A 25323-nucleotide genomic window follows, 5' to 3' on the forward strand; every position below is an offset into this window, starting at 1 on the left:
TGTGAATCACTTTGTCTGGTGGCAGCAATGCTGTGTGGGACTGTGTTCTGCGGGTCAGCGTGTACCCTGCTGCTCCTGCCAGTCTCCCTTTGGGATGCATGGAAGTCAGGGACCACACCTCTGCATCACAGAAGTGGGGATCGGGGTGTGATGCTGGGTGCTGAAAATGGGCCAGATTTTCAGCTCCCTGGGAAGCAGGAGTTTCATGTTGCCTTTTCTGTTCAGTGTTTTTTAAAGGCCTGCAGTTACCTTTGCCAGAGAATTTCCATTGTAAAGGTATCTATTGTAAGGTGCTGTGAAGTAGGTGAGACTTGTCAAGGTTCTTCTCTGTCATCTATCTAGGCTATGGGCTGGGCACTGGAAGGCTATGGCAGGGCTCTTGACTGCTCATAAGGACAAGAAGTGATTAGGTGGGGCTAAAGAGTTGAAAATCCTTCTGGGAGGGAGTGTTCAGACTAGACTGAGGCTAATCCGCAGGGCAACTGTTCATTTGGCTGCCCAGGGTTCTATTTAGAATTCTCTACTAGTTTGCTAGGGATACCATAACGAAGTGCCACGGACTGGGTGGCTAGAACAGTGGAAATGTATTGCCTCACAATTCTGGAGGCTGGAAGTCTGAGATCAAGATGTTGGCAGTGTTAGTTCCTTCAGGGCAATGAGCAAAGGATCTGTTCCAGGACCCTGTCCTTGGCTTGTAGATGGCCACTGTCTCCCTATGTCTTTACAACATCCTCCCTCTGTCTGTGTCCAAATTTCCTCTTTATATAAAGATAATAGTCATATTGATTTAGACCCACTCTGTTGGCCTCTTTCTAACCTTTGTGAAGACCCCATCTCCAAATACAGTCACATTCTGAAGCATTGGGGGTTAAGATTTCAACATATGAATTTTGGGGGATGAGACTCAGTTCAGCCCGGAACAACAGCCATTTCACCATGGCCTTTAATCTCATCTAGTTGAGCAATATTCCTTCTCTGCTATTTTGTCCTTAGGCATGAAAAATATTCACACAGCTTCATTACAGAAGTGATGAAGGCTGTAATAAATGAGTGATTATTGCACTAGCTGATGTATAATAAACCCCATGCCTGCAGGCCCCTGTTTCTTGCTTCCTTCCAAGGTCGTCTTTCTTCCTTCTAAGAACAGATGACCTCACCTTGGATGTTGCTTGTTTTGTTTTGTTTTCCTCCAGGGGATGCACCTCCTACCCCACAGCCAAAGTGCGCTGACTTCCAGAGCGCCAACCTTTTTGAAGGCACCGATCTCAAAGTCCAGTTTCTCCTCTTTGTCCCTTCGAATCCTAGCTGTGGGCAGCTAGTAGAAGGAAGCAGTGACCTCCAAAACTCTGGGTTCAATGCCACTCTGGGAACCAAACTAATTATCCATGGATTCAGGTGGGAGTTAAATAACCAACAGGACCTCTCAACTAAGAATGATCAAGTAACCATAATACCATAAGAAGTTAGTGGGCAACAAGAGGAGGAATGAATTTACCAATGGCCACATGTTCCATCCCTCATATCCTGCTGTCTTTGATGGGGTCTCATGTCAACATGCACACATGGTGTTCATTCTTATTGGTCATATACGTTACTTCTCCATCCAGTCTTGTCTACACACTCATGAACAGTACATGTCTGTGACTGGACAAATCTCCATACACAGAACCTTTATTACCTAGGATTGTATTTCCCTTCTTCACTTCTTCCTTGGTTTTATGACCTAAGAAACTTCCATTTATGGGTGCTACTTCTGTCGTAACCAGAGGTTATGGGTGTGATGGAGCTATGCACTTCTCTTCTTCAATTTCTCTGATACTCTCCAGTCCACAATTTGTTGTAATATATAGTCACTGAGTCTCAATTCCAATCACCATCCTTTCTTTGAACAGCTTTTCTCCAAAGCCCATCTATAGGGCTAGAAACAGAGAAAGGTTTCTGGGAGGAAAGAGGGAGAGAATATGGTAAAGTAATAGCACTATGGAGCAAGTAGAGTTGGGGCACCCAATGAAAAGGTAGACACAAAGGCTGTGCACAAAGGACCACCATTTCCTGATCTCTAGCCTGTCTCCGCCTCTCAGGTCCCTGGACTCCAGGGACTCAGCCACATGTTTCCTTAGGCATCTCTCCTTGCTCTTGTGCCAAAGCCTCTCCTCTAGCACATCTCATATTCCACCACTTTCCAAGGCTGAGTGTGTACCTCCAACCCAGGGGTAGCTAATAGAGGTGGAGAGCTCATCAGGCAAGGCACTCTGTCTGCTCTTAAATCCCACAACCCCATTCCCTGGCACACACCCAGTCCACGCTCCTCTGTCCACACGAGTGTGCTCTCTTTGCTTCTATACTGGGAGTCATCAAAAAACTTATTTCCTGATCCCAATCTGTTGGGAAAGATTTCTAAACATTTTTCTATCATTTTCCTTTTCCCGGAAAAGTCCCACTATACTGTAAGTTCCAGAAGGATAGGGACTATATCTTATTTGTCTTTATTTTTTGGAAAGCACCTAGCATACTGCCTGGCCCATAGGTACTCAATAAATGCTTGCTGAATAAATCAATGGGTGAATGAGAGAAAGAAAGGGAGAAGGAAGGAAAAAGAAAGAGAAAGGAAGAAAGGAAAGGAAAGAAAAGAAAGAAAGAAAGAAAGAAAAAAGAAAGAAAGAAAGAAAAAGAAAATGTCCACAAAGAAAGAGCCTATATTTTAGAATGAGAATTAAGATCGCAAATCTTAACTCTAGGGCGTAACTCTAGGGCATATTTCTTTTCCACAAATAACACAAATGGAGCAATGCAATGTATACAGTTTATGTGGTTTATGCATTGTGCAAAGGTGCCTGACAAAAGGCTGATGAGGCTGAAATCCAACCTGAGTTCTGAACCCTGGCTTGAGGCTGCATCTACCTGGAACAAAAGGCAAAGTTTTATAATTTACACAAAGACTGCATATGTGCTGGTGGAAGGGCTGGCAACTTTGGAATTGTGTCCTCCCTATGCTCCAAGTGCTGTGTAATAAACTTCTCATATGAGCCCTTCTCTAGTTTTGATTTCTTTTCTGGGTTTGTGATTAATAGAGGTTTCCATGACAATGAATATCACTTGGCAGGTAATTTTTCCATTCTTTTTTGGCCCCCTGTCTAGGGTTTTAGGAACAAAGCCTTCCTGGATTGACACATTCATTAGAACCCTTCTGCGTGCAACGAATGCTAATGTGATTGCCGTGGACTGGATTTATGGATCTACAGGAGTCTACTTCTCAGCTGTGAAAAATGTGATTAAGTTGAGCCTCGAGATCTCCCTTTTCCTCAATAAACTCCTGGTAGGTGCAGAAGAGCTTAGGGTGAGTTTGGGCTGCGTATGAGGAGAGAGGGTCAGAAAGACAAAAGCACTGCCTGAGGAGGCTTAGGGTGGAAGCAGAGTCACCAGGTAGCTCGGTGGTCTTGGGTTCAAATCTTGACTTTGCCACTCACAGCACTGACCTCAGGCAGGTTATTGAATATTCTGAGCTTCCCACTGCTCCTCTGTAAAATGTGTCATGGCACTTTAGACAGCCAATGCAGATGGCCTGGCACTTAGTTGTCCCTCCAGAGAGAATGGCCGTGGTCGTTACTCACATACTTTGGGCACCAAAAGGAGAGTAAGGGGGTTGTCAGGGTGGGGAGCCCAGGAAGAGAAAAAGTGATTAACAATGAGAGTGCTGTCCTTTTTCCCTCCAAAGTAAGTGTGGTGGGTGTGTCATGCCCAGGGCCTCAGCTTCTGAAGCTTTGGGGGAAAGCCTGCCACTGTGAAGCCAGCAGACTCTGTGGCCCACGGGGAACTCACTGTCCCTGCTCTTCTAGGTGCTGGGTGTGTCGGAATCCTCAATCCACATCATTGGTGTTAGCCTGGGGGCCCATGTTGGGGGCATGGTGGGACAGCTCTTCGGAGGCCAGCTGGGACAGATCACAGGTAACATTCCTCCCTGCCCATCCTCCAGGCTTTAGAGATAGAGAAAGCTTGCCCTGAAAATGTCTCTTCTAAAGCAAGCAGAGGGGAGTAGAGAGCCTTTGTTCTCACGATCAAGTCACCTATTACCACTAAAATTTATTTATTGTGGTTCTTTTGCATAAAATGGTATTGTGTTATTATTGCATGATTTCTAATATCAATGTGAGAGGCCGTGTATTTCTTCTTTTACTTTTTATTTTTAAATTTCTTATTTAAAAAAACATTTAGATTCAGGATTTACGTGTGCAGGTTTATTACATGGGTGTAGCATGTGATGCTGAGGTTCAGGCTTCTAATCATCTCGTTGCCCAAGTAGCAATCAGTACTTGATAGGTAGTTTTGCAACCCTTGCCCCTTGCTTTTCCTCCCCCTTTTGAAATCCCCAGTGTCAATTGTTCCCATCTTTGTGTCCATGTGCACCCAATGTTTAGCTCCCACTTATAAGTGAAAACATGCGGTATTTGGTTTTCTGTTTCTGCATTAACTGGCTTAGGAAAATCACCTCCAGCTACATTCATGTTGCTGCAGAGAACATAATTTCATTCTTTTTTTTTTTTTTTTTTGAGACGGAGTCTCGCTGTCGCCCCGGCTGGAGTGCAGTGGCGCGATCTCGGCTCACTGCACACTCCGCCCCCCGGGGTTCACGCAATTTCATTCTTTTTTATAGCTATGTAGAATTCCATAGGGTATATGTACCACAGTTTCTTTATCCAGTCTACCATTGGTGGGCACCTGGGTTGATTCCAAGTCTTTGCTATTGTGAATAGTGTTGCAATGAATATACCAGTGCAGGTATCCTTTTGGTAGAAGAATTTCTTTTCCTTTGGGTATATATCTAGTAATGGGATTGCTGAGTCAAATGGTGATTTTATTTTTAGTTCTTTGAGGAATCTTCAGATTGCTTTCCATAGTGGCTGAACTTATTTACATTCCCACCAACAGTGTATAAGTATTCCCTTTTCTCTGCAGCCTTGCCAACATCTATTTATTTATTTTTCACTTTTTTATAATAGCAATTCTGACTGGTGTGAGATGGTATACCATGGTGTGATGATTAGTGATGTTGAGCATTTTTTCATATGTTTGTTAGCCACTTGTATGTCTTCTTTCAAGAAGTCTCTTTTCATGTCCTTCACCCTCATTTTAATGGGGTTATTTGTTTTTTTCTTGTTGATTTGTTCAAGTTCCTTATAGATTCTGGATATTAGTCCTTTGTCAGATGCATAGTTTGTGAATATTTTCCCCATTCTGTAGGTTGTCTGTTTACTCCATTGGTTGTTTCTTTTGCTGTACAGAAGGTCTTCAGTTTAATTAAGTCTCACTTGTCAATTTTTGTTTTTGTTTCATTTGCTTTTGAGGACTTGGTCATAAATGCTTTGCCTAGGCTAATATTCAGGAGAGTATTTCCCAGATTTTCTTCTAGGATTTTTACAGTTCGAGGTCTTACATTTAAGTCTTTAGTCCTTCTTGAGTAATTTTTGTATATGGTGAGAGGTAGGGGTCCAGTTTCATTCTCCTGCATATGGTCAGCCAGTTTTCCCACACCATTTATCGAATAGGGTATCTTTTCCTCTAAAAAAAGTGTTAATTTTTGTCAACTTTGTCAAAGGTCTGACGGCTGTAGGAGTGCTTCTTTATTTCAGGGGCCCCTATTCTGTTCCATTGGCCTATGTATCTATTTTTGTACCAGTACCATACTGTTTTGGTTACTGTAGGCTTGTAGTATAGTTTGAAATTGGGTAGTGTGATATGCCCAGCTTTATTCTTTTTGCTTAGGATTGCCTTGGCTATTTGGGTTCTTTTTTTGTGCCATATGAATTTTAGAATAGATTTTTATAATTCTGTGAAAAATGACATTGGTAATTTGGTAGGGATAGCACTGAATCTGTAGATTGCTTTGGGCAAAATGGATATTTTAATGATATTTATTCTTCTAACCCTGCATAGAATACTGAATACTTTGGCAAATACTATGCAAAAAGCATAGAATACTTTTCCATTTGTTTGTGTCACCTATGATTTTTTTTTAGCAGGGTTTTAGAGTTATCCTTGTACAGATCTTTTGCTGTTTTGGTTAGGTGTGTTCCTAGGTACTTTATTTTTGTGTGTGACTATCATAAATGAGATTGCATTCCTGATTTGGCTCTCAGCTTGAATGTTATTGGTACATAGAAATGCAACTGACTTTTGTACATTGATTTTGTGTCCTGAGACTTTGCTGGAGTTGTTTATCAGGTCTAGAAGTCTTTGGTCAAACCTTTAGGGTGCTCTAGAATCATATCATTGATGAAGAGAGACAATTTGACTTCTGCTTTTCCTATTTAGATGCCTTTTATTTCTTTCTCTTGCCTGATTGCTCTGGCAAGCACTTCCCCTTTTATTTCTTTCTCAGCCTCACTTTCTATATCTGTAAAATGGTTGTAACAGCCCACAACTCCTTGGCCCACTGTGGAAATAAACTTTAGACAGTTTTGTTATATACATGTAAAAGTGTGGAGGACTTTATGCTTCCAGAGCCACTCTCAGTTAATAAGGGACTGGAGTTGTGTGGCAAAAACCCTCAGCTTCCTAGCCTTTTGGTGGGATAATTTTGGGTCTTGTTTTACAGAATCTCAAAGAGGTGCCCCACTGGGGTGAGAGCCCATGGGGATAACCTACTCACTACTATTTTCCTTTATTCTCTGACCTATTTTCCCACTCCCTCACCATGCTTTCTGAGACTTTTCCCCAAATCTACTTTGAACTCTTGTGGCAGGGTCTGCTTTTTGTACGGGGAAGGGAAGGGATCCAAACTGAGAGATGGGAATAGTAGTATTCACAGTAATCACTGTGTTATGATGAGGACTAGAGTGTGTAAAACTGCCCGGCATAAGGCCTGGTACATAGTAACTGCTTGAAGAAATTTAGCTATTGTTATTACTACATGAAGGTAGTAACAAGCTTTACATTACATTAACTTCTATCAAATAATTGGTGTTATCAAGGTCATCTTTTTTTTTTTGAGATGGAGTTTCGCCCTGTTGCCCAGGCTGGAGTGCAGTGGCGCGATCTTGGCTTACTGCAACCTCTGTCTCCCGGGTTCACGCCATTCTTCTGCCTCAGCCTCCCGAGTAGCTGGAACTACAGGCGCCCGCCACTACGCCCAGCTGATTTTTTGTGTTTTTAGTAGAGACGGGGTTGCACCATGTTAGCCAGGATGATCTTGATCTCCTGACCTCGTGATCCGCCTGCCTCGGCCTCCCAAAGTGCTGGGATTACAGGCGTGAGTCACCGCGCCCAGCCTCAAGCTCATCTTGGAGCCAGAGAAACTGGGTCATTGAGAGGTTACCTCTAGAGAGACAACAGAGAGTGGGGTTTCCTGAGGAAGGTGGTCCTCAGCTAATTCTCCCAACCCTTGGGTCTTTTCTGGGAGAGTCTATGATCTGCACTGGAAGGGTGGGTGTGTGGTGGGTCCATGAATGTTCCTGCAGCTGAGAGGAAAGAGGTCCCTCATATCAGTCTCTTCTCACAGGCCTGGACCCCGCTGGACCTGAGTACACCAGGGCCAGTGTGGAAGAGCGCTTGGATGCCGGAGATGCCCTCTTCGTGGAAGCCATCCACACAGACACTGACAGTGAGCTGGGGTGACCTTCCTGGGATGAGGGAATGAGCTCAAGGCAGCACCTAGGAGGCTGGCATCTAGCTCTGTGGCCCTGGGCAGAGATGCCCTGACCCTCTCTGAGCTTCTGTTGCACAGTGAAGAGTTTACCAAAATGCTATTGAAAGTCTCTTCCAGCTCTGTCTCTGACCACTGAGGTGAATGGTTGTATTTTCAGCTACTGTAGGCAAGAGGATTCTCATTTATAGACCAAAAGTATTTGGTTATGAGTCTTACTTTCTGATTCAAATGAATGCAGTAATAACAGTGTGCTGAGCAGTACTGGGTAGGGCATTGCTGCCTGGCTGACTTACGGGAAAGTCATGAAGCTTTTTTAGGTTGGGTGTGCCTGGTCCCAAGGTACTGGGCCATTCCACTCCCCAGGCAGGCAGGCCTGTCACAACTTCCCTCCTCCCCAGATGACAAGCTTGGCCCTTCAGTCCAGTGGAGAATAAGAATCTCTCTTCCGGGCCGGGCACGGTGGCTCACGCCAGTAATCCCAGCACTCTGGGAGGCCAAGGCAGGTGGATCAGGAAGTCAGGAGATAGAGACCATCCTGGCTAACACAGTGAAACCCCGTCTCTACTAAAAATACAAAAAATTAGCCGGGCGTGGTGGTAGGCGCCTGTAGTCCCAGCTACTCTGGAGGCTGAGGCAGGAGAATGCCCTGAACCCAGGAGGCAGAGCTTGCAGTGAGCGGAGATCTTGCCACTGCACTCCAGCCTGGGTGACAGAGCGAGACTTCGTCTCAAAAAAAAAAAAAAAAAAAAGTGAATCCTTTCTATCCTTAAATTTGCTAAATATGTGACTTATTAGGTACCCATTTACCTAAGCAAGGCCTCTCAGGCCCCTTCAAAGTTGGAGCCTCTCCCTGATGTGACTTAAAAAAAAAAACATTCAATTTATTCAATCAATATTTATTAAGCTACGTGGCAGGTACTGAGAATATGGCAGCAATCAACACATTGAATGAGGTCCCTGCCTACATGGAGCTTACAGGCTACGTGGACCGTAGGAGTCATGAAGGGAAGCCCGGATGCCCATTAGAGAGTGTCTGCAGTAGGGGTCCGGGTGAGAGATGATGGTGGCTTGGGCAAAGGTGGTGGCAGTAAAGACAGAGAGAAGTAGACAGATTCAAAATATGTTTTGGAGGTAGAGCTGACTAGACTCATGATGGGCCGCATGTGGGGTATGAGGGAAAGGCAAGACTCAAGGATGGCTTCTAGGTCATTGCTTAACCTCCAGGTCGATGGCAGTAAGCAAATAATACACAATTTCTTCCAATACTGACAGATGACAGAAGGAGAAAGTCGGGGTCTTCGGCAGCTGGGCCTGAGCCAGTCTGAGGGCTCAAGTCTGCCACAGCAGAGGGTCCAGGAGTTGGTCACAGAGACAGAAAGAGGGCAGAGGATGCTCTCTTATCTCAGCTCTGGAGCCATGTCCTATTTCCACTCAGTCAGGAGAGCACAAAGATATGTTTTTGGGGAGACTGTGGAAATGTGACCCCATACACGTTTATCTGAACTATTACTCAAAGGAAAACCAAAACTACTCAATGAGGAAATTTACCAAGTTTATAACATTTACTGAGTTACAAAAACTTGTGTTACAGGATATTTTTCTTGATTTTCTTAGGCAAATATGAGCATCTTACCAACAGAATCTCTTTGGTTCCTTTTAGCATGAAAAATCCCTTTAGAAAACTGGGAGGCTGAGGTGGGTGGATCACCTGAGGTCAAGAGTTCAAGACCAGCCTGACTAACATGGTGAAACCCTGTCTCTACTAAAAAAACACAAAAACTAGCCGGGTGTGGTGGCATCCGCCTGTAATCCCAGCTACTCCTGCTGAGGCAGGAGAATCGCTTGAATCCGGGAGGCGGAGGTTGCAGTGAGAGAAGATCGCACCACTGCACTCCAGCCTGGGTGACAAGAGTGAGAGAGCGAAAAAAAAAAGTCTCAAAAAAAAAAAAAAAAAAAGAAAAAGAAAAGAAAAGAAATCTGTCTGAGGGCTCATCCTGTGAAGTCTCACAGCACTTAGAAGTGACGTGGCAGAGAGTGGGTGGGCTCCCAAGGTCAGAGTTTGAGGTCTGCTGTGAGCCGACCCCCTGAAGTAAGGAAGTTAATGGAGTTGTGCCTCCTTTCAGATTTGGGTATTCGGATTCCCGTTGGACATGTGGACTACTTCGTCAACGGAGGCCAAGACCAACCTGGCTGCCCCACCTTCTTTTACGCAGGTCAGAAAGCCAGTACAATCTGGAATTTGGCAACCCCAGAGATTGGAATTCACCAACAGCTTTTGTGTTGAGTCAGCCAGAGTAGGCCATAGAGGGTCTACTTGACAGTGTCCTTTGCTATGTCCCATAACGCTTTACTCAGAATGTATTCAAGGATGGATGTCTTCAGAGCCCAGGCATTTGAGGGGAGGGTGTGGCACAGTCCACACCAACTGCATCCTCTACAGAGCCTTGCTGTGGCAGAGGCAAGCCATCGTGCCCAAAGCTGGTGAGCAGAAGGATCAATTCACTGCCCAGCCATTTCACCATATTTACCAACTCAAACAGTTCTCTAAAATTGTTTTCAAGATGATCTTTTTGAACACATTCAATGACTGTACATTTCCTCTCTTTAAATACAGCCTTCTGGAATTTTTAAAAATATATTTATTGATATATTCTTAGCAGACTAAATTTGTCAAAATCTAAGGTCAATAATTATTTGGTTTTCTTTTATCTTATGAATATAGCCAATATATCAGAATTTCATGTAAAAATTTAAAATGCTGATTTCTGTTTACTATGTTTTTAGTCTTTTCTTGCTTTACCAAATTTCTAACATTTTAAGGATTCCTTTGACAATCTTATCGAATAACTACTGATCTATTTTACCAAATGTACTAGTTTTCCAAAAACATGCTTCTTTTCGCAATTTGCGAATTTCTCAGCAATTCTGATAAAATAGGATAGTTTGGTTTCAATGGCTTTTGAAGATTTGGTGGCATTTCAATTGACCACTTTTCATTTTTTCTTCATAACACAATTTGAGAAGGGTTTAGTTTGTCTCTGCCCCAGCTCCGTGTTGCAACTGGAAAGAGCTTGGCCATACAGAGTGTCCCAACCACAGGGGAAAGGAAAGTCAAAATATTGCTTGGCCTTGGTTGCAGGTCTCAGCAACGAGGTCTCAAGGTGCAGGGAGAGTTTTAAGACCCCAGGACCCTGGAGTTGTATACAGCTCACCACATACTTCTTAGTTCCAGCCAATTTATCCAATGTTGAATGCTGCAAACTTAAATAGTAAATAACAGTGAAATAAGTTTTGGTAAACTGGGATATTTGACAAATTTGGCATATCAGTCATTTGGCCCGGTGAGCCTCAGCACATTGGGTGTAGAGAGTGACCACAAACGGCGGCTGATGCAGCAGTCTCACTGCTGGGTAGGGTATAATGAGGTTGTAAAAAATTGGTTGTATGGCTGATGATAATGGAGGTAAAAATATGCACAAATACCCATTTTGAGAAATGGGGCAGCATCATCAACTCTCTATATATTCCCATTTTATGAAGGAGAGTTTGCATGATCATATAATCCATCTCAAGGCCAGGCATGGTGGCTCACACCTGTAATCTCAGCACTCTCGGAGGTTGAGGCAGGTGGATCACCTGAGGTCAGGAGTTTGAGACCAGCCTGGCCAATATGGCAAAACCCTGTTTCTATGAAAAATACAAAAATTTGTGAGGCATGGTGGTGTGCGCCTGTAATCCCAGCTACTCAGGAGACTGAGGCAGGAAAATTGCTTAAACCCAGGAGGCAGAGGTTGCAGTGGCCCAAGATCATGCCATTACACTCCAGCCTGGGTGACAGAGTGAGATTCCGTCTCAAAAAAAAGAAAAGAAAAGAAACGAAAAAAAAGAATGCATCTCAAATCAAGCAATTTTCTTGATGGATTATGCTTATGTATCTCAGGAAAAGTAAAATGAAAAAAGTAGAATGTAGTAACCATGTACACTAATATTTTGAAAAAGTGATTTGAGGGGACTCCCATGCATGTATTTACAGCTTGCTGGAATATAAAATTCAATAGAGTTTCAGTAAACAGCATAGATTTCTATTTGTCTTGACTGAAACCTTGGTTGTGTTTTTTCTCTGTTCAGGTTATAGTTATCTGATCTGTGATCACATGAGGGCTGTGCACCTCTACATCAGCGCCCTGGAGAATTCCTGTCCACTGATGGCCTTTCCCTGTGCCAGCTACAAGGCCTTCCTTGCTGGACGCTGTCTGGATTGCTTTAACCCTTTTCTGCTTTCCTGCCCAAGGATAGGTAAAGTGCTACCCCTTTGACTTCCTTTGACAATGGGGGGAAGTTCAAGCCCTGCTAGTTGTCCCCTCTTAATGTCCTGATGTCCTATGGTCAAGAATTCTATCCAATTGGGGAAAAGAAAATTAAGCGATGAGGTGCTCAGCCTGTTCTTACTTGGAGGTGGACAGTTGGTTCTCGTGCCCCACCCCTCACTCTCTATAGTGTTCCCTATAGCCATCCTTGCCCCACACACACCCTTCCCACATACAGGTTCCTCCACTCTCAGACCAGATGCTGCTTATAGGTCTTTCTCACTTCTGGTCATTCTCCAGTTCTTCATAGACCCTAAATCTATGGTGGGGAATCCCTAAGAGTGGAACACAAGACCCACATTACAGTTCGGATATTCTGGTGGCCTCGTGAGAGCTGGGGGGATGCCTAGTTGCTGGAGGACTTGGGCACCTTCCTGGATGATCCAGGCCAGTCTGGGGAAAGGATGCCAGGAAGGCTGCAGGATCTGGCCTCTAACTCACTTGTGTAGATCATTGCTATGCATATCCTGTGGTTATCCAGGATGAAGAGCTCCAGAAAAAACTCCTGGGCAGTGGAAATGGTTTCTCTCCCTCCCGCACTCTCTCACTTCCCGCTACCCCTGGCTGCCACTCAACTGCAGCAGCCTGTCACTGCTTATATGAGTGAAATGGGTACCAGCTTGACAAAATAGTAAAGTAGGGTAGCTCCAATGATAGAACCAGTCATCATTATTTCCTACTCATTGTGCATATGTCAGTTTCCCCTAGATGCCATGGACCCACAGACATAATAGCCACCTCACACTGTCTGCCCAGCCTCATCTCTCACTACACTTTCTCTTGCACTGAACACCTGGTGGTGCTAACTACTTGTACTTCCAAGTGTACATCGGGCTTCCTCACCTGTGTGCCTTGGTCCTAACCATACTCTCTTCCCAGAATGCCCTCTCCCCACCTGTCATCCACTAGTCTTCAGGTCAAACACTTCCTGCTTCACCATGCTCCCACTGCACGGGATATAAATGTCATGAAAACAACTACTATAGGAGATTGGTTTTGCAAGTTAGAGACAGATTAGTGTCAGATTTCTTATAATAACCTGCCAAGAATGAGTCAGATGATCTGAAAAGCATATTTCCGTTTATGTGTGTGTTTACTGCCCACTGGACCGAGTTGCTGGGATCCCAGGACTCACCTTAGAATACAGCACATAGTGCGTGTACGGTGTAGATGTCCGTGGAATAAATGGGTGCATGAATTAATAAACACGTGGCTTGGTGCTGTGGGACCCTAAGATAGCCTTCTCAGGACTCTGCTGTCTTTGCTTCTTTATTTCCAGGACTGGTGGAACAAGGTGGTGTCAAGATAGAGCCGCTCCCCAAGGAAGTGAAAGTCTACCTCCTGACTACTTCCAGTGCTCCGTACTGCAGTGAGTAGGGGGAAATGCATGAGCTCAGCTCTGCCAGGGCACCGCCAGAGGAGTCCAGCCCAGTGTGGTAGCCTGGGTGGGAGTGAATGATAAGGGCAAAGGCATCACCAGAGGTGTGGCAACAGCCCCTGGTCTGAACCAAAACTTTCAGAGTGAGTCCAACCGATTGCTCTTCAGATGAGGACTTGGGGGCTTCTTACCGTCTATCTACTGATCGTATTTCCTCTTACCCTCAAAATTTACCCTCTAGTGGGTCTTCTCTCTCAAGTGATGTTTAGGAGTGTCCTCCAGCTGCCTCCTTTCTGCACTCTCATTTCCCACTTCTTGGCGCCCACCCTATGTGGTTCTCACCCTGGCAGCCTCCAAGGTTGGGGTCCCTGGGGAATACTGAACCTTTCCCTCTGGTCTCCTTCGCCTTCACAGATGCATTCCAGCTTCTCACTGTTGCTCCTAACCATGGCATTTCCTTGAAGCTAGGATGCTGGTGATTGTAACGATGTTAAATGTGAAATAAAAATGTGTCCAGAATCCATGAAATACATTACAAGCTAAACCATCATCCTTCCCTATGCTATGTGCATCTTAACTAGGGTGACTATACTTCCTGGTTTATGCTGGTTATCCCGGGGTCCTGTTTGCTTTATCATGTGTACAGGATAAAGTATGCCGGCTTGGATGATAAACTACATGCCACCCAATTTTAACTGATTTTCTGATCAGCTTGTGTCAAGTCAGTGCAGGGATCTTTGTGAAAATATCTTCCTGGTACCAGAAGGCCTGGTGCCATATGACATGGAGCCTAGAGCTCAGACTCTGTGTTCACCTGGACCTGGATTCAAATCTCAGCTTCTCCGCTTACCAGCTGTGTGATCAGGAACAAGTTATTTAAACTCTCTGAACTCTATATCCTTATGTGAAAATGGGAACCATAACAGTACCTACTTTAAAGAACCAATTGTGAGTATAAAATAAAATGGTGCACAGGAGATCACTAGCACAGGGACTGGAACCCAATCAGTAATAATTTCCTTCCCTTAGTCAATCAGAGAATTTGGGAGAAGAATAGTTAGGGTGTTTGTATCTTCATGCCAGAGAAAATTTTTGGCTACCTCTTAGGAGCAAAGTGGACTACAGAGTCAACTGTGGGCTTTTCATGTCCTTATCAGCTCTTTCAACAACCCAACTGGGAGACTTAAGGAAAGGGAAGCTCTGAGAGACCAAGTGGCATGCCCAAGTCTCCACAGCTGGGTGAAAAGGTCAGAACTCAACTCCAGGTCTCCTGACTGTAAACTCTATACTCCTTCCTCACCACCACCATGCTTCCATCTTCTGAGAACCTGCTGTCCGCAGGCCGTATGTCTCAGCTCCCCTTCTGTCAGCGCCACCCCATCAGAGTTGGCATGCGGGAGGATGTTTTGTCTGGTGGTGGAGGTGGTGCTGCCAGGACCAGATGTCCTGACTTCTAATTCCAGCTGCTGGGCAGATTCACAGCAACCTGAGCTGGTGCCTCTGTGTCTGTGCAGCTAAGAATATACCCGGCAGGAAAGTGTGGGGAATGCCTGGAGACTAACAGCATGTTAAGGTCCCTGCTGAGGGGGTTCACAGGGCCATGCTTTTTCTGACTGTTTTGTATTTGTTGTGAGACCACCTCCCCACACCTTCAGAAGCGTAGCCCTGTTGGTTCCAAAACCACAGAGGGGCACATAAACAGGCATGCTCTGCCTTGAGCTGTCACTTCTAGGGATGGAAGCGGAGTCCTCCCTGCTCTCCCTGGACAGATATGGGTAGGGAGGGGGTAGGGACCAGCAGCTCTCCAGCCACTCTCAGGCCATCATGGCACTGGGCTCCCATGCCTGGCACCCTTGGCCTGCTTTGACTTCAGCAACGTTGACCTGTGCCAGGCATGCGCCAGCATGGGCAGAGGATCTTCTACCAAATAATAATTTTTAAACAATATATTCCCTCATAGAACAGTTTTTCACGTAGTGTACCTTTTCTCCATTACTTCACTCCATCCTTACCATGTCCTGTGTGATAAGTTGAGGGCTATGGCTTGCAGATGAGGGAACTGAGGCATGGAGAGGCTCAGTGTCTTAGGCAAGGCAGCATGGCTTGTAAGCAGCAGGGTTGGGCCTTGGATCCAGGCCTCCTGACCAACCACTCAGGACTCTGTGTTGTACGACATGAGACATGTTCCTGTGCAGATTTGATTCCACTAATTCCCACCCACCCAACATTAGGCCTGGCTCCCTTGGGGCCTCCAGGGTAAGTGAAGAAAGAAGTAGGCCAGGTGCAGTGGCTCACGTCTGTAATCCCAGCACTTCGGGAGGCTGAGGTGGGAGGGTTGCTTGAGGAGAGGAGTTCGAGGCTGCAGTGAGCTGATTGTGCCAGTGCATTCCAGCCTGGGCAAGAGAGCAAGAACCTGTTTCTGAAGAAAGAAGAAGGAGAAGGAGAAGAAGAGGAAGAGGAGGAGGAGGAAGAAGAAGAAGAAGAAGAAGAGGAAGAAGAAGACAGAATCTTAGAAAACTTTCTTAATCAATGATACTTGCTAGCAAAGGAAGAAGTATTAATAATATAATATAGCAAACTCAGCCCTGAGAATTAAATTCCTAAAGCTTCTGTAAGTTAGCTATTTTTTCCACATTGCAAATATCATCCTTTCCAGTTCAGCCCTTGCCCGTCCCCATAACAATTGATATCCCATAGTAACATCTGAGAAGGAGAGACAGACGGGGTGTGGTGTAAGATGTCCTCCTCTGTGGAGGGGAAGCATTCAAGGCCCCTTTCTTCTTGTGGGTTCTTGGCATCTTGGCACCTTTTGGTGAGCCCTGTTCCTAACCCCAGGGAGCCCAGATGGGCCATAGCACTCCTTCAACTTAGTGCTGAGTTCACCTGCATTCAGTTTATGTTCCCCTCCCCAATGTTAGCCCATAAAATATGGCAAATGAAAAAGTACAGGTAGAGTAGAGGCAAAGGATTGCATCTCTAGCTATGTTCCCATCACCAAAGGAGCCTGGGAAAATTCCGAGACTAAAGTGATTGCAAAATGCCACCAGGTGCACCTACCCCTTAGTAAAAAAAAAGGACAGTGTGTTAGGGAAACTGTAATCTTTCTTTTCTTATTTATTTATTTATTTAGAGACAGACTCTCGCTCTGTCACCTAGGCTGGAGTGCAGTGGCACGATCTTGACTCACTGCAACCTCTGCCTCTTGGGTTCAAGCAATTCGTCTGCCTCAGCCTCCCGAGTAGCTGGGACTACAGGCATCCACCACCACACCCGGCTAATTTTTTTGTATTTTTAGTAGAGACGGTGTTTCACCATGTTGGCCAGGCTGGTCTCGAACTCCTGACCTCAGATGATCTGCCTGCCTTAGCCTCCCAAAGTGCTGGGATTACAGGCATGAGCCACTGCGCCTGGCTTTTCTTAAAATTTTTAATTTTGATTTTTTTTGAGACAGGGTCTCCCACTGTCACCCAGGCTGGAGTGTGGTGGCACAGTCACAGTTCACTGCAGCTACAACCTCCTGGGCTCAGGTGATCCTCCCACCTCAGCCTCCCAAATAGCTGGGACTACAGGTACACACCACATGCCCAACTAATTTTTTGTTTTTGTTTTTTTGTAGAGACTGGGTCTTGCCATGTGGCCCAGGCTGGTCTTGAACTCCTGGGCTCAAGTGATCTGCCCACCTTGGCCTCCCAAAGTACTAGGATTTCAGGCATGAGCCACTATGCCTGGCCTGTAATCTTTCTTACCTTCTCTTGCCAGAGGGACAGCAGGTCCCAGGGGTATCACCATGGCCCAGGCTGTACACCCAGTCTATGTTGGCGACACTCACTTTGAGAGCTCCAGTGTCCATGCTGCTCAAGGGAGAGTCTGGATGCCACATAGGTAACCAGCGGCCGCAGGGAGAGGAGCAGTCTCCTACACACACAGCCTGCTTCCCTGACGCTGGGTGTGTGGAGAGGGAGCAGGGCCGTTGCTGTATTTAATGAGTTAATTCTCTCTTTCTTTTTTTTTTTTTTTTTTTTTTTTTTTGAGACAGAGTTTCACTCTTGTCACCCAAGCTGTAATGCAATGGCACCATCTCGGCTCACTGCAACCTCTGCCTCCTGGGTTCAAATGCTTCTCCTGCTTCAGCCTCCTTAGTAGCTGGGGTTACAGGTGCCTGCCACCATGCCTGGCTAATTTTTATATTTTTAGTAGAGACAGGGTTTCACCATATTGGCTAGGCTGGTCTCAAACTCCTGACCTCAGGTGATCCACCCGCCTTGGCCTCCCAAAGTGCTGGGATTACAAGAGTGAGCCACCACGCCTGACCTTATGAGTTAAATCTTTAGTTTATGTCTTAGTCTATTTGTGCTACTATGACACAGTACCTGAGACTGGGTAACTTACAAAGCTCAGAAATTTATTTTCCCACAGCTCTGGAGGCTGGGAAGTCCCAGATCAAGGCGCCGGCACTCCATGTCTATAAGGGTTGCACTTTCTGCTCCCAAGAAGGTGCTTTGCTGTTGCATTCTCCAGAGGGGACAGACACCGTGTTCACACACAGCAGAATGCAGGAGGTCAAATAAGGGCCCTGCCAATTCCCTTGAGCCCTTCTATAAGGCACTATTTCATTCATGATAGTAGAGCCTTCATGACTTAATCCCTTCCCTCAAAGGCCCCACCTCTCAATACTGTTGCACAGAGCATTCAGTTTAAACATGAACTTGGAGGGGACACAAACAAAAGATAGCTGTATATGATAGATGCATTTTGGCTCATTCAAGATCATCCCACCATGAATATGTCAGCAAACAAGGGGAAGTAAAACATTAGTATTACAAAATAACAAAAACTAGCATTACTGAATGCTTCCTAGGCACAAGCACTGTCCTGAGAACTTCATACATATTAACCCACTTATTTCAGACCTAGGGTATCTATTTTTTTTTTTTTTTAGACGGAGTCTTGCTCTGCCGCCCAGGCTGGAGTGCAGTGGTGCAATTTCTGCTCACTGCAACCTCTGCCTCCTCAGTTCAAGCGATTCTCCTGTCTCAGCCTCCTGAGTAGCTGGGATTACAGGCACCCGCCACCACACCTGGCTAATTTTTATATTTTTAGTAGAGATGAGGTTTCACCATGTTGGTCAGACTGGTCTCAAACTCCTGACCTCAGGTGATCCACTCGCCTCGGCCTCCCAAAGTGCTGAGATTACAGGCGTGAACCACTGCGCCCAGCCAAGTGTCTATTTTTATTATCCTCAATTTACACTTGAGGAAACTGAGGACCTGAGATTATAGGTGATCTGCTCCTGGGCACACAGCTACTAAGAGATAGAGCCAAGATTCCCAACCACACTGCTGCTCTCTGGGGTTTTTGCCCATTGCACCTTCTGCCCTCTGGCCAGTCTCTGTTGTGCTTTGGTTTCCTAGTGCATCACAGCCTCGTGGAGTTTCACTTGAAGGAACTGAGAAACAAGGACACCAACATCGAGGTTACCTTCCTTAGCAGTAACATCACCTCTTCATCTAAGATCACCATGTACGTAAGTGTCCCACCTGGTTGACCCCTCCCCTTAGGAGTTGGTTACTTTTTCATTTTACACACATGGACATCCCAGGTCAGGGACTGTGTGATTGCTGATGCATGGGCCCAGCCGGCTTGGCTGGGGGCAGCACCTACTATAGATCCAGCCACAGACACATGCTGAGGAGCTGCTCAGTAGTGGGTCCAAGTATAGCAGATTCAGATGACAGTAGGCAGGGCAAGCAGGCAGCAGGGATGGCATGTCCCAACAGGTGGAGAGGACATAGGAATCAGGTCCCTGAGAGGAAACAGTACTCTGGACTCCAGACAGTGTGGGTATCAGGGATGTCAGTAGGGAGGAGGGCCTCAGTCACCAGCCCAGGAAGGGCTAGCCAGAGCCTGGAGAGCACCCACTCCTGGGAAAGGAGAGCAGTTCTGGGTCAGTTACCAGAATGGAATCTGAGGCACAGGGTCAGTCAGCAACGGAGTGCGAGCTGAGGGCCAGACTAGCGGCCAGGAGGGCTTGATGCTGGGTGATTCCTGAAACTGGGGGTAGTCATTCCCTTCCTTTGTTGGGGCAGACTTGGGCTTGGGGGCTGGTGGGACTACGCTTGAAGTGAGAGGGCAAAGAACCCCAACTGTAGGGAGCCACAGCCTGCAGGGGATAGGAAGTCAGCAGCCATGGTGCATGCTTCTTTAAAAAGCAATCGGTTAATTATTCACAAGCCAGCGGGAGACAGATTGTCAGATAATGTCACTGTCTCAGTGAGAGTCCGGTCAGGAAAACAGAGGAGGTCCAAGAGAAGGAATTTAGCACAGTGAACTCATTACAAGTGTGTTGGATGAGCTGGAAAACAGAGATGGGGACACAATGCAGAGATTAATCACAACAGGAGCCAATACAACCCTAGGCTAGAGGGACAAAGCAGGAGTGGAGTTGGCAAAGCTGGGTCCACAGGGAAGGCTGCTTGGCAGGAGCTGAACCCATGGGAAGTGCAGCCCCTCTGGAACCCCTGCCCAAAGCAGCCACCCACCTGAGCATGCTTCCACTGGGTTAGACCTCGCTGGAACCTGCTGGTGGGGGAACCTGCAGGGGAATAGATCAATCCAGAGCAAACAGGGAAATGACCAGTGCACACACACTTAAATGAGTGAGCAATGCCCTGAGAGTGACAGCATAGAAGACAGAGTCTGACTGAGTCCAAGGAAATGATGAGCAGGCTTTCCAGGAGCTACCCAGGCCAGGCTTAGGGAGAATGTGACACCTCTGGTGTGTCTGGAGCACAGATTTGGGGTTGTGGGGATGCTGTGAGGCTGGAAAGGCAAGTCAGAGCCAGACCCTGCCAGGCCTTGAAGGACAGGTTTTTATCCTGAGAGTAGTTTGGAGAGCCACTGGGAGTTTTAAACAGGACAGTGATGAGATCAGATGTGAGTTTGGAGATATTTCTCGGGTTGGGATGTTGGACATGAACTCTGCTATGAGGCACTACAAGTTTCTGCTGGAAGGAGTGCATTTCACTCCCAAAACCGTGGCCACTAGCTGGTGTTCCTTCCGGCTCACCCAAGGTCACACAGCTAGGTACAGCCATCAGGATTCCAGCACAGGCCTGCAGGTGCCCACAGAGCCTTGCAGATTGTGGTTGGATATCGGTAAGCCAAGTACCTTTCATTAGACCCGCTCAAGGTTGTGCTACTTCTAGAAGGGTGTTTTCATCATCTTCTAGCCCATTGGTAGGTCCAGCAACACTGGCAGGAGTCAGGAAAATGACCCACAACCCTGACTGCACGTTAGAATCACCTGGAGAGCTTTAAAAAATACTGACGCCAAGCCCCCCAACCCAAACCAATCACATCAGGGTCTCTGGGCATAGGCTCCACAGCTACACTTTAAAAGCTCCCCGAGTAATTCCAGTCAACATCCACAGATTAGCGCTTCCTCCTCCATGAAGAGGTTCACATAACTCTTTTGAAGAAGGCACCAGAACATGATTCACTTCTTGCAGATCAGAAATTGGGGGAAAAATGGGGAGGTTACGTGTGGTCTTTTTCCAAATTTCTATAGCTTTATGCGATGCTAAGATTTCCTTCTAATTGGAGAATTAACCTGGGCCAACTCCCCAAACCACGCACTTAAAAGATTTTTCATATTCCTTGTATTTTACAAACTCTTCTGTCTAAGCTTAAAGGAAACAATCTTATTTATTCCCTCTGAAATATTTCAAAAGACTTGTGAATTTAAAAAAAGAGGGAATGGTTTTTAAACAAAATTATACATGATCTTCCCTCAGAAGGAAAAAACAAGTGATATGACTAACACCGGACTAAAAAGAACACAAAGAGGCCCTGTCACCACTCTGCGAAGGCCAGAAAGGAACAGGAAACCCAGTTGGCAAGGGTGGTTCCCCACACCACCCCTGACCCCCGCCAAGAGGAACGCAGCGCCCTCCTTCTTTCCTCTTTCTCAGAGTCCCACTTGGATTCCAGGGAGGATCACAAAGGGCCCCACAAGTCAAATTCCTTCCCTAGCTGGGTGGTGCAGCTCTGCTGGGCGCCCTCCTTGATCCCCTACTCACCACCCTCAGGATCTGCTGGCTGGGCTGTGCCTTGCACTCAGCGTGAAGACTTTCCTCATTGAATCTCACGATTTTTTGCTTTTGTCTCCAGTACCTAGTACCTAGGGGGTACCACAGCCCTTTTGGAAGCACCCTGCTAGGTTGATCACTTCATACTCCTCCCTCATCTTTGTCTCAGTCAAAAGTGGTGCCTGAATCTTTAAACATAAAGGGAATCTGGGGCGGGGGGCAAAGCCAAGAGGGTGGGTTAAGACAGAACTGGGTGCCATTTTCACTCTGAGCCTCCTAAGCTGAAGTCAGTATGAACCAAACCCTACGGTTCAAGTTCATAGCAGCATGTAGGGAAGCTGGAACTTACACCTAGTTGCTATGTGACTCCACAGCCACCTTGCCAGGTTAGGTAACTTGTCCAAAGCCATACAGCTGGGAAGACAAACCTGGGTTCCACCCAACTCTGTCTGCGCTTCATGATGTTTTCTTGTTGCTGTTTCCACCCACACATTCATACTTAGCCTAAAACAGAAAAGTCCTTACACAGAATTCTTTGAAAAGGAATGTCCTAAAAGAGGGTTTCTACTTCTGGGTAATTAGATCTGAAGGTGAAGATCTCCTCCAGCTAGGAATCCAAGAATGAGGAACAGTTTTTCCAGATATGAAAATCCAGGAGCTACTATTTTGTTGCAGTGTCCACTTGTTTATTCTAAAAAATCAACAACTAATTTCTTGGTCATATTCAAAGCTGTAGGTGTGGGCAGAGGGGCTGGTGAGGGTGACACAAAGGACTGTGGTAAGGAGCTAACCCCTTGGTGCATGACAGCCAACCAGCGCCACCAGCAGAGCCCGATCGGAGCCAAAGGGGAAGTACAGGTGGTAAGGGCTACAGTCATTTACTTTCCCTTTACCCTTTTCTTGCAGACCTAAGCAGCAACGCCATGGGAAAGGAATCATAGCCCATGCCACCCCACAGTGCCAGATAAACCAAGTGAAATTCAAGTTTCAGTCTTCCAACCGAGTTTGGAAAAAAGACCGGACTACCATTATTGGGAAGTTCTGCACTGCCCTTTTGCCTGTCAATGACAGGTAAGCCCCAGTATCCACCTCCGCACCAGATGCACTCACACATCAAAGACCAGTCTTGGCGTTAGATGTGCTGCCTGTTGAGGTTCAATCTCATCATAGTGATTATCATCTTAGAAGCAGAGATGACAGACACCCAGTGTTTTCCAGAACCTCCTGTGGGACCATCTTGGGTTGGGGAAATTCCAATGTATTTGTTCTGCATATTTGGTTTCTATGTAAGATTTTATTAGAACAAAGTTTTCTCATTGCATATTTTCTCCTCTGTGGCCTCCACTCCAACTGTGTCATGGGTCACATTCATGGGTGTGGATCCAGAATCCACATCCCCTTTCCCTTCCTCTAAAGGCATTTATGTCATTAACCTTACCACCCCTGGGCACTTGGACCACAGGAACTGGCTCTTAATTGTAGGTGATTGCAGATTTCTTTCACCAGACATCATGGGAATTCAAAAGCCACACAATGCCAAGCCCTGTCTCCTCACCAGCCACTGCTCTCTTATTGCTCTTCTCTTCCAGAGAAAAGATGGTCTGCTTACCTGAACCAGTGAACTTACAAGCAAGTGTGACTGTTTCCTGTGACCTGAAGATAGCCTGTGTGTAGTTTAACCTGGGCAGGACACATCTCCCTGCATTTTTTTTTTTTTTTTTTGAGAGAGGTGTGATGAGGGATGTGTGTGTGCAGCTTATTGTAGACCATTACTACTAAGGAGAAAAGCAAAGCTCTTTCTTATTTTCCTCATAATCAGCTACCCTGGAGGGGAGGGAGAACTCATTTTACAGAACTTGGTTTCCTTTGCCGATCTTATGTACATACCCGTTTTAGCTTTCCCATGCATACTTAACTGCACTTGCTTTATCTCCTTGGGCATTCGTACTTAGGATTCAATAGAAACATGTACAGGGTAAACAATTTTTTAAAAATAAAACTTCATGGAGTATCTGAATCATTTAATTGTTTTACTTGAATGGAATTCTGTTACCTACAAAAAGTTGAGATTTATACTCTGTGGGATTGGAGAAAACAGTATTGCATTATCGGTATTAAAATAGCAACTAAAAGAAGTACTTGGAAAAAGAGAGGGGATGAAGGGTAGGGAGGAAGATGGCACCATTTACCAACCCTTACCATTACCTCCTCTGGATATCTGGAAGGTTTGAGGGATCAGAGAGATCTTGGGGAATACAGGTAGATTTCCTCTGGGTTAGTGTTTCCCAAACTTTGATCTTTGTAAATAACCTTGTATCAGCCGCAGCCACACCAAAAAACAGATGGTGCGCTCAATCTGGGTTATTTGAAGAGAATTTAAGAAAAGGACAATTTGCCCAAGTCTTTTGTGGGGCAACCACAGGGATAATGCAGTTCCCTGAAGCTACTGGCAGTAGAAGCTGCTACTACCCTACCTGTGAAGAGGCCAGAGAAGGAGGGGAAGCACCAGAAGGCTGCAGACCTGCAGTGCAGGGACACAGCCAGCCAGCAGCAACCCCGCAGGGAGGGAGCAGAAGCACAGGTTCTCTGACTTCACTCTTCCTCCTCCCCCATTTTCCTGCTAGTGCTCCCCATTAAGGACCCCCAACAGAAGCCAGAGGACAAATAACACATTGACATGGCCTAACCAGGCCCGGGGCATACAGCAGGACAGAGAAGGTTGGAAAGTGGATGGGAAGGGGGTGGGGAACTAACAGATATGGCACACGCCTTCACCACTTTCCCAAATCCAGGTTGCCTCGGATTCTTTTATTCTTTAAATTCACTTTTTAAAAAACATAAATAAATGAGCTTTAAAAGGAAACTGCTGACTTGCTGATTCACTCTCCACAGTAAAGACTGGGAGAATGATGTAAGCAACAGGCTGCAATTACTTCATCTGGGCCAAGTCAGCCAGGGCACTGAGAGAGCTTTGGCCTTTGTCCAGGCCTTGGAAATGCAACCAAAAGGACAGGTGAGGCTCACGAAGATGTTTAACTGTCTGCATGATCACAGTCATGTCTAAAGAATACACATGTTCCCTGCTATGTAGGCTTGCAATTTTCTATTTTGCCTCAAACCAAAAACCCTCCTTTCCTTTTCCTTCTCTTTACTCCACCCAGGTTCCTCCCTAGAGACAGTCTTACCCTGAGCTGTATTACGCTGCACTTCCATTTGCCATCTTGGGAGACACTGCTTAGCACATACTTCTTCCTTAGTTTTCCCCACTGCTCGTTGCTTTTTTTTCCAAATGCGTATCACATTTCTGTGATGAAAATCATATTGTGGGCCGGGTGCGGTGGTTCACACCTGTAATCCCAGCACTTTGGGAGGCCAAGCCGGGTGGATCACTTGAGGTCAGGAGTTCAAGACCAGCCTGGCCAACAAGATGAAACTCCATCTCTACTAAACATGCAAAAAAAAAAAAAAAAATTAGCTGGAAATTAGTCAGTGTGGCGGCATATGCCTGTAATCCCAGCTACTCAGGAGGCTGAGGCACAAGAATTACTTGAACCCAGGAGGCAGAGGTTGCAGTGAGCTGAGATCATGCCACTGTACTCCAGCCTAAGAGACACAGTGAGACCCCGTCTCAAAAACAACAACAACAAGAAGAAATCATGTTTTGTGATGTTGATGCTAACTGGTGTTAAACTCACTCAATCTGTTTTTCAGTGGCCTCAAATTCCATTCTGCTTTTGGCCATAGCCCTGGGTTTCTTTGCGAATATTTTCTTATTTTTAAACACTGTTAGACTTTCTCACATGTTACTTTGCTCCCAGTCAGAAACTTTGGATTATTACCTTACATGGA

At 45.9% G+C, this 25323-nt stretch overlaps 1 protein-coding gene across 9 annotated transcripts in view; it reads left to right on the plus strand.

Moving 5' to 3' along the window:
- PLA1A (phospholipase A1 member A) overlaps positions 1-25323 on the plus strand; it is a 38354-nt gene that overhangs the window by 7979 nt on the left and 5052 nt on the right. For 3 of the 9 annotated variants that reach the window (XM_063806130.1, XM_526277.8, XM_016941710.4), the window contains exons 2-11: positions 1194-1395; positions 3139-3316; positions 3837-3945; positions 7496-7597; positions 9766-9855; positions 11771-11938; positions 13289-13378; positions 18799-18907; positions 22381-22545; positions 23064-23491. In XM_063806130.1, coding sequence (XP_063662200.1) covers positions 3903-3945; positions 7496-7597; positions 9766-9855; positions 11771-11938; positions 13289-13378; positions 18799-18907; positions 22381-22545; positions 23064-23148 — 852 coding nt within the window. In that variant the 5' untranslated portion in view covers positions 1194-1395; positions 3139-3316; positions 3837-3902 and the 3' untranslated portion in view covers positions 23149-23491. Of the gene's footprint in view, positions 1-1193; positions 1396-3138; positions 3317-3836; positions 3946-7495; positions 7598-9765; positions 9856-11770; positions 11939-13288; positions 13379-18798; positions 18912-22380; positions 22546-23063; positions 23492-25323 lie in introns of those variants that run through there. The other 6 variants (XM_003950165.6, XM_063806131.1, XM_009446233.5 and 3 more) reach the window with 4 other exon arrangements.

Source organism: Pan troglodytes, chromosome 2 (assembly GCF_028858775.2).
Source record: "Pan troglodytes isolate AG18354 chromosome 2, NHGRI_mPanTro3-v2.0_pri, whole genome shotgun sequence".
Classification (NCBI taxonomy): domain Eukaryota; kingdom Metazoa; phylum Chordata; class Mammalia; order Primates; family Hominidae; genus Pan; species Pan troglodytes.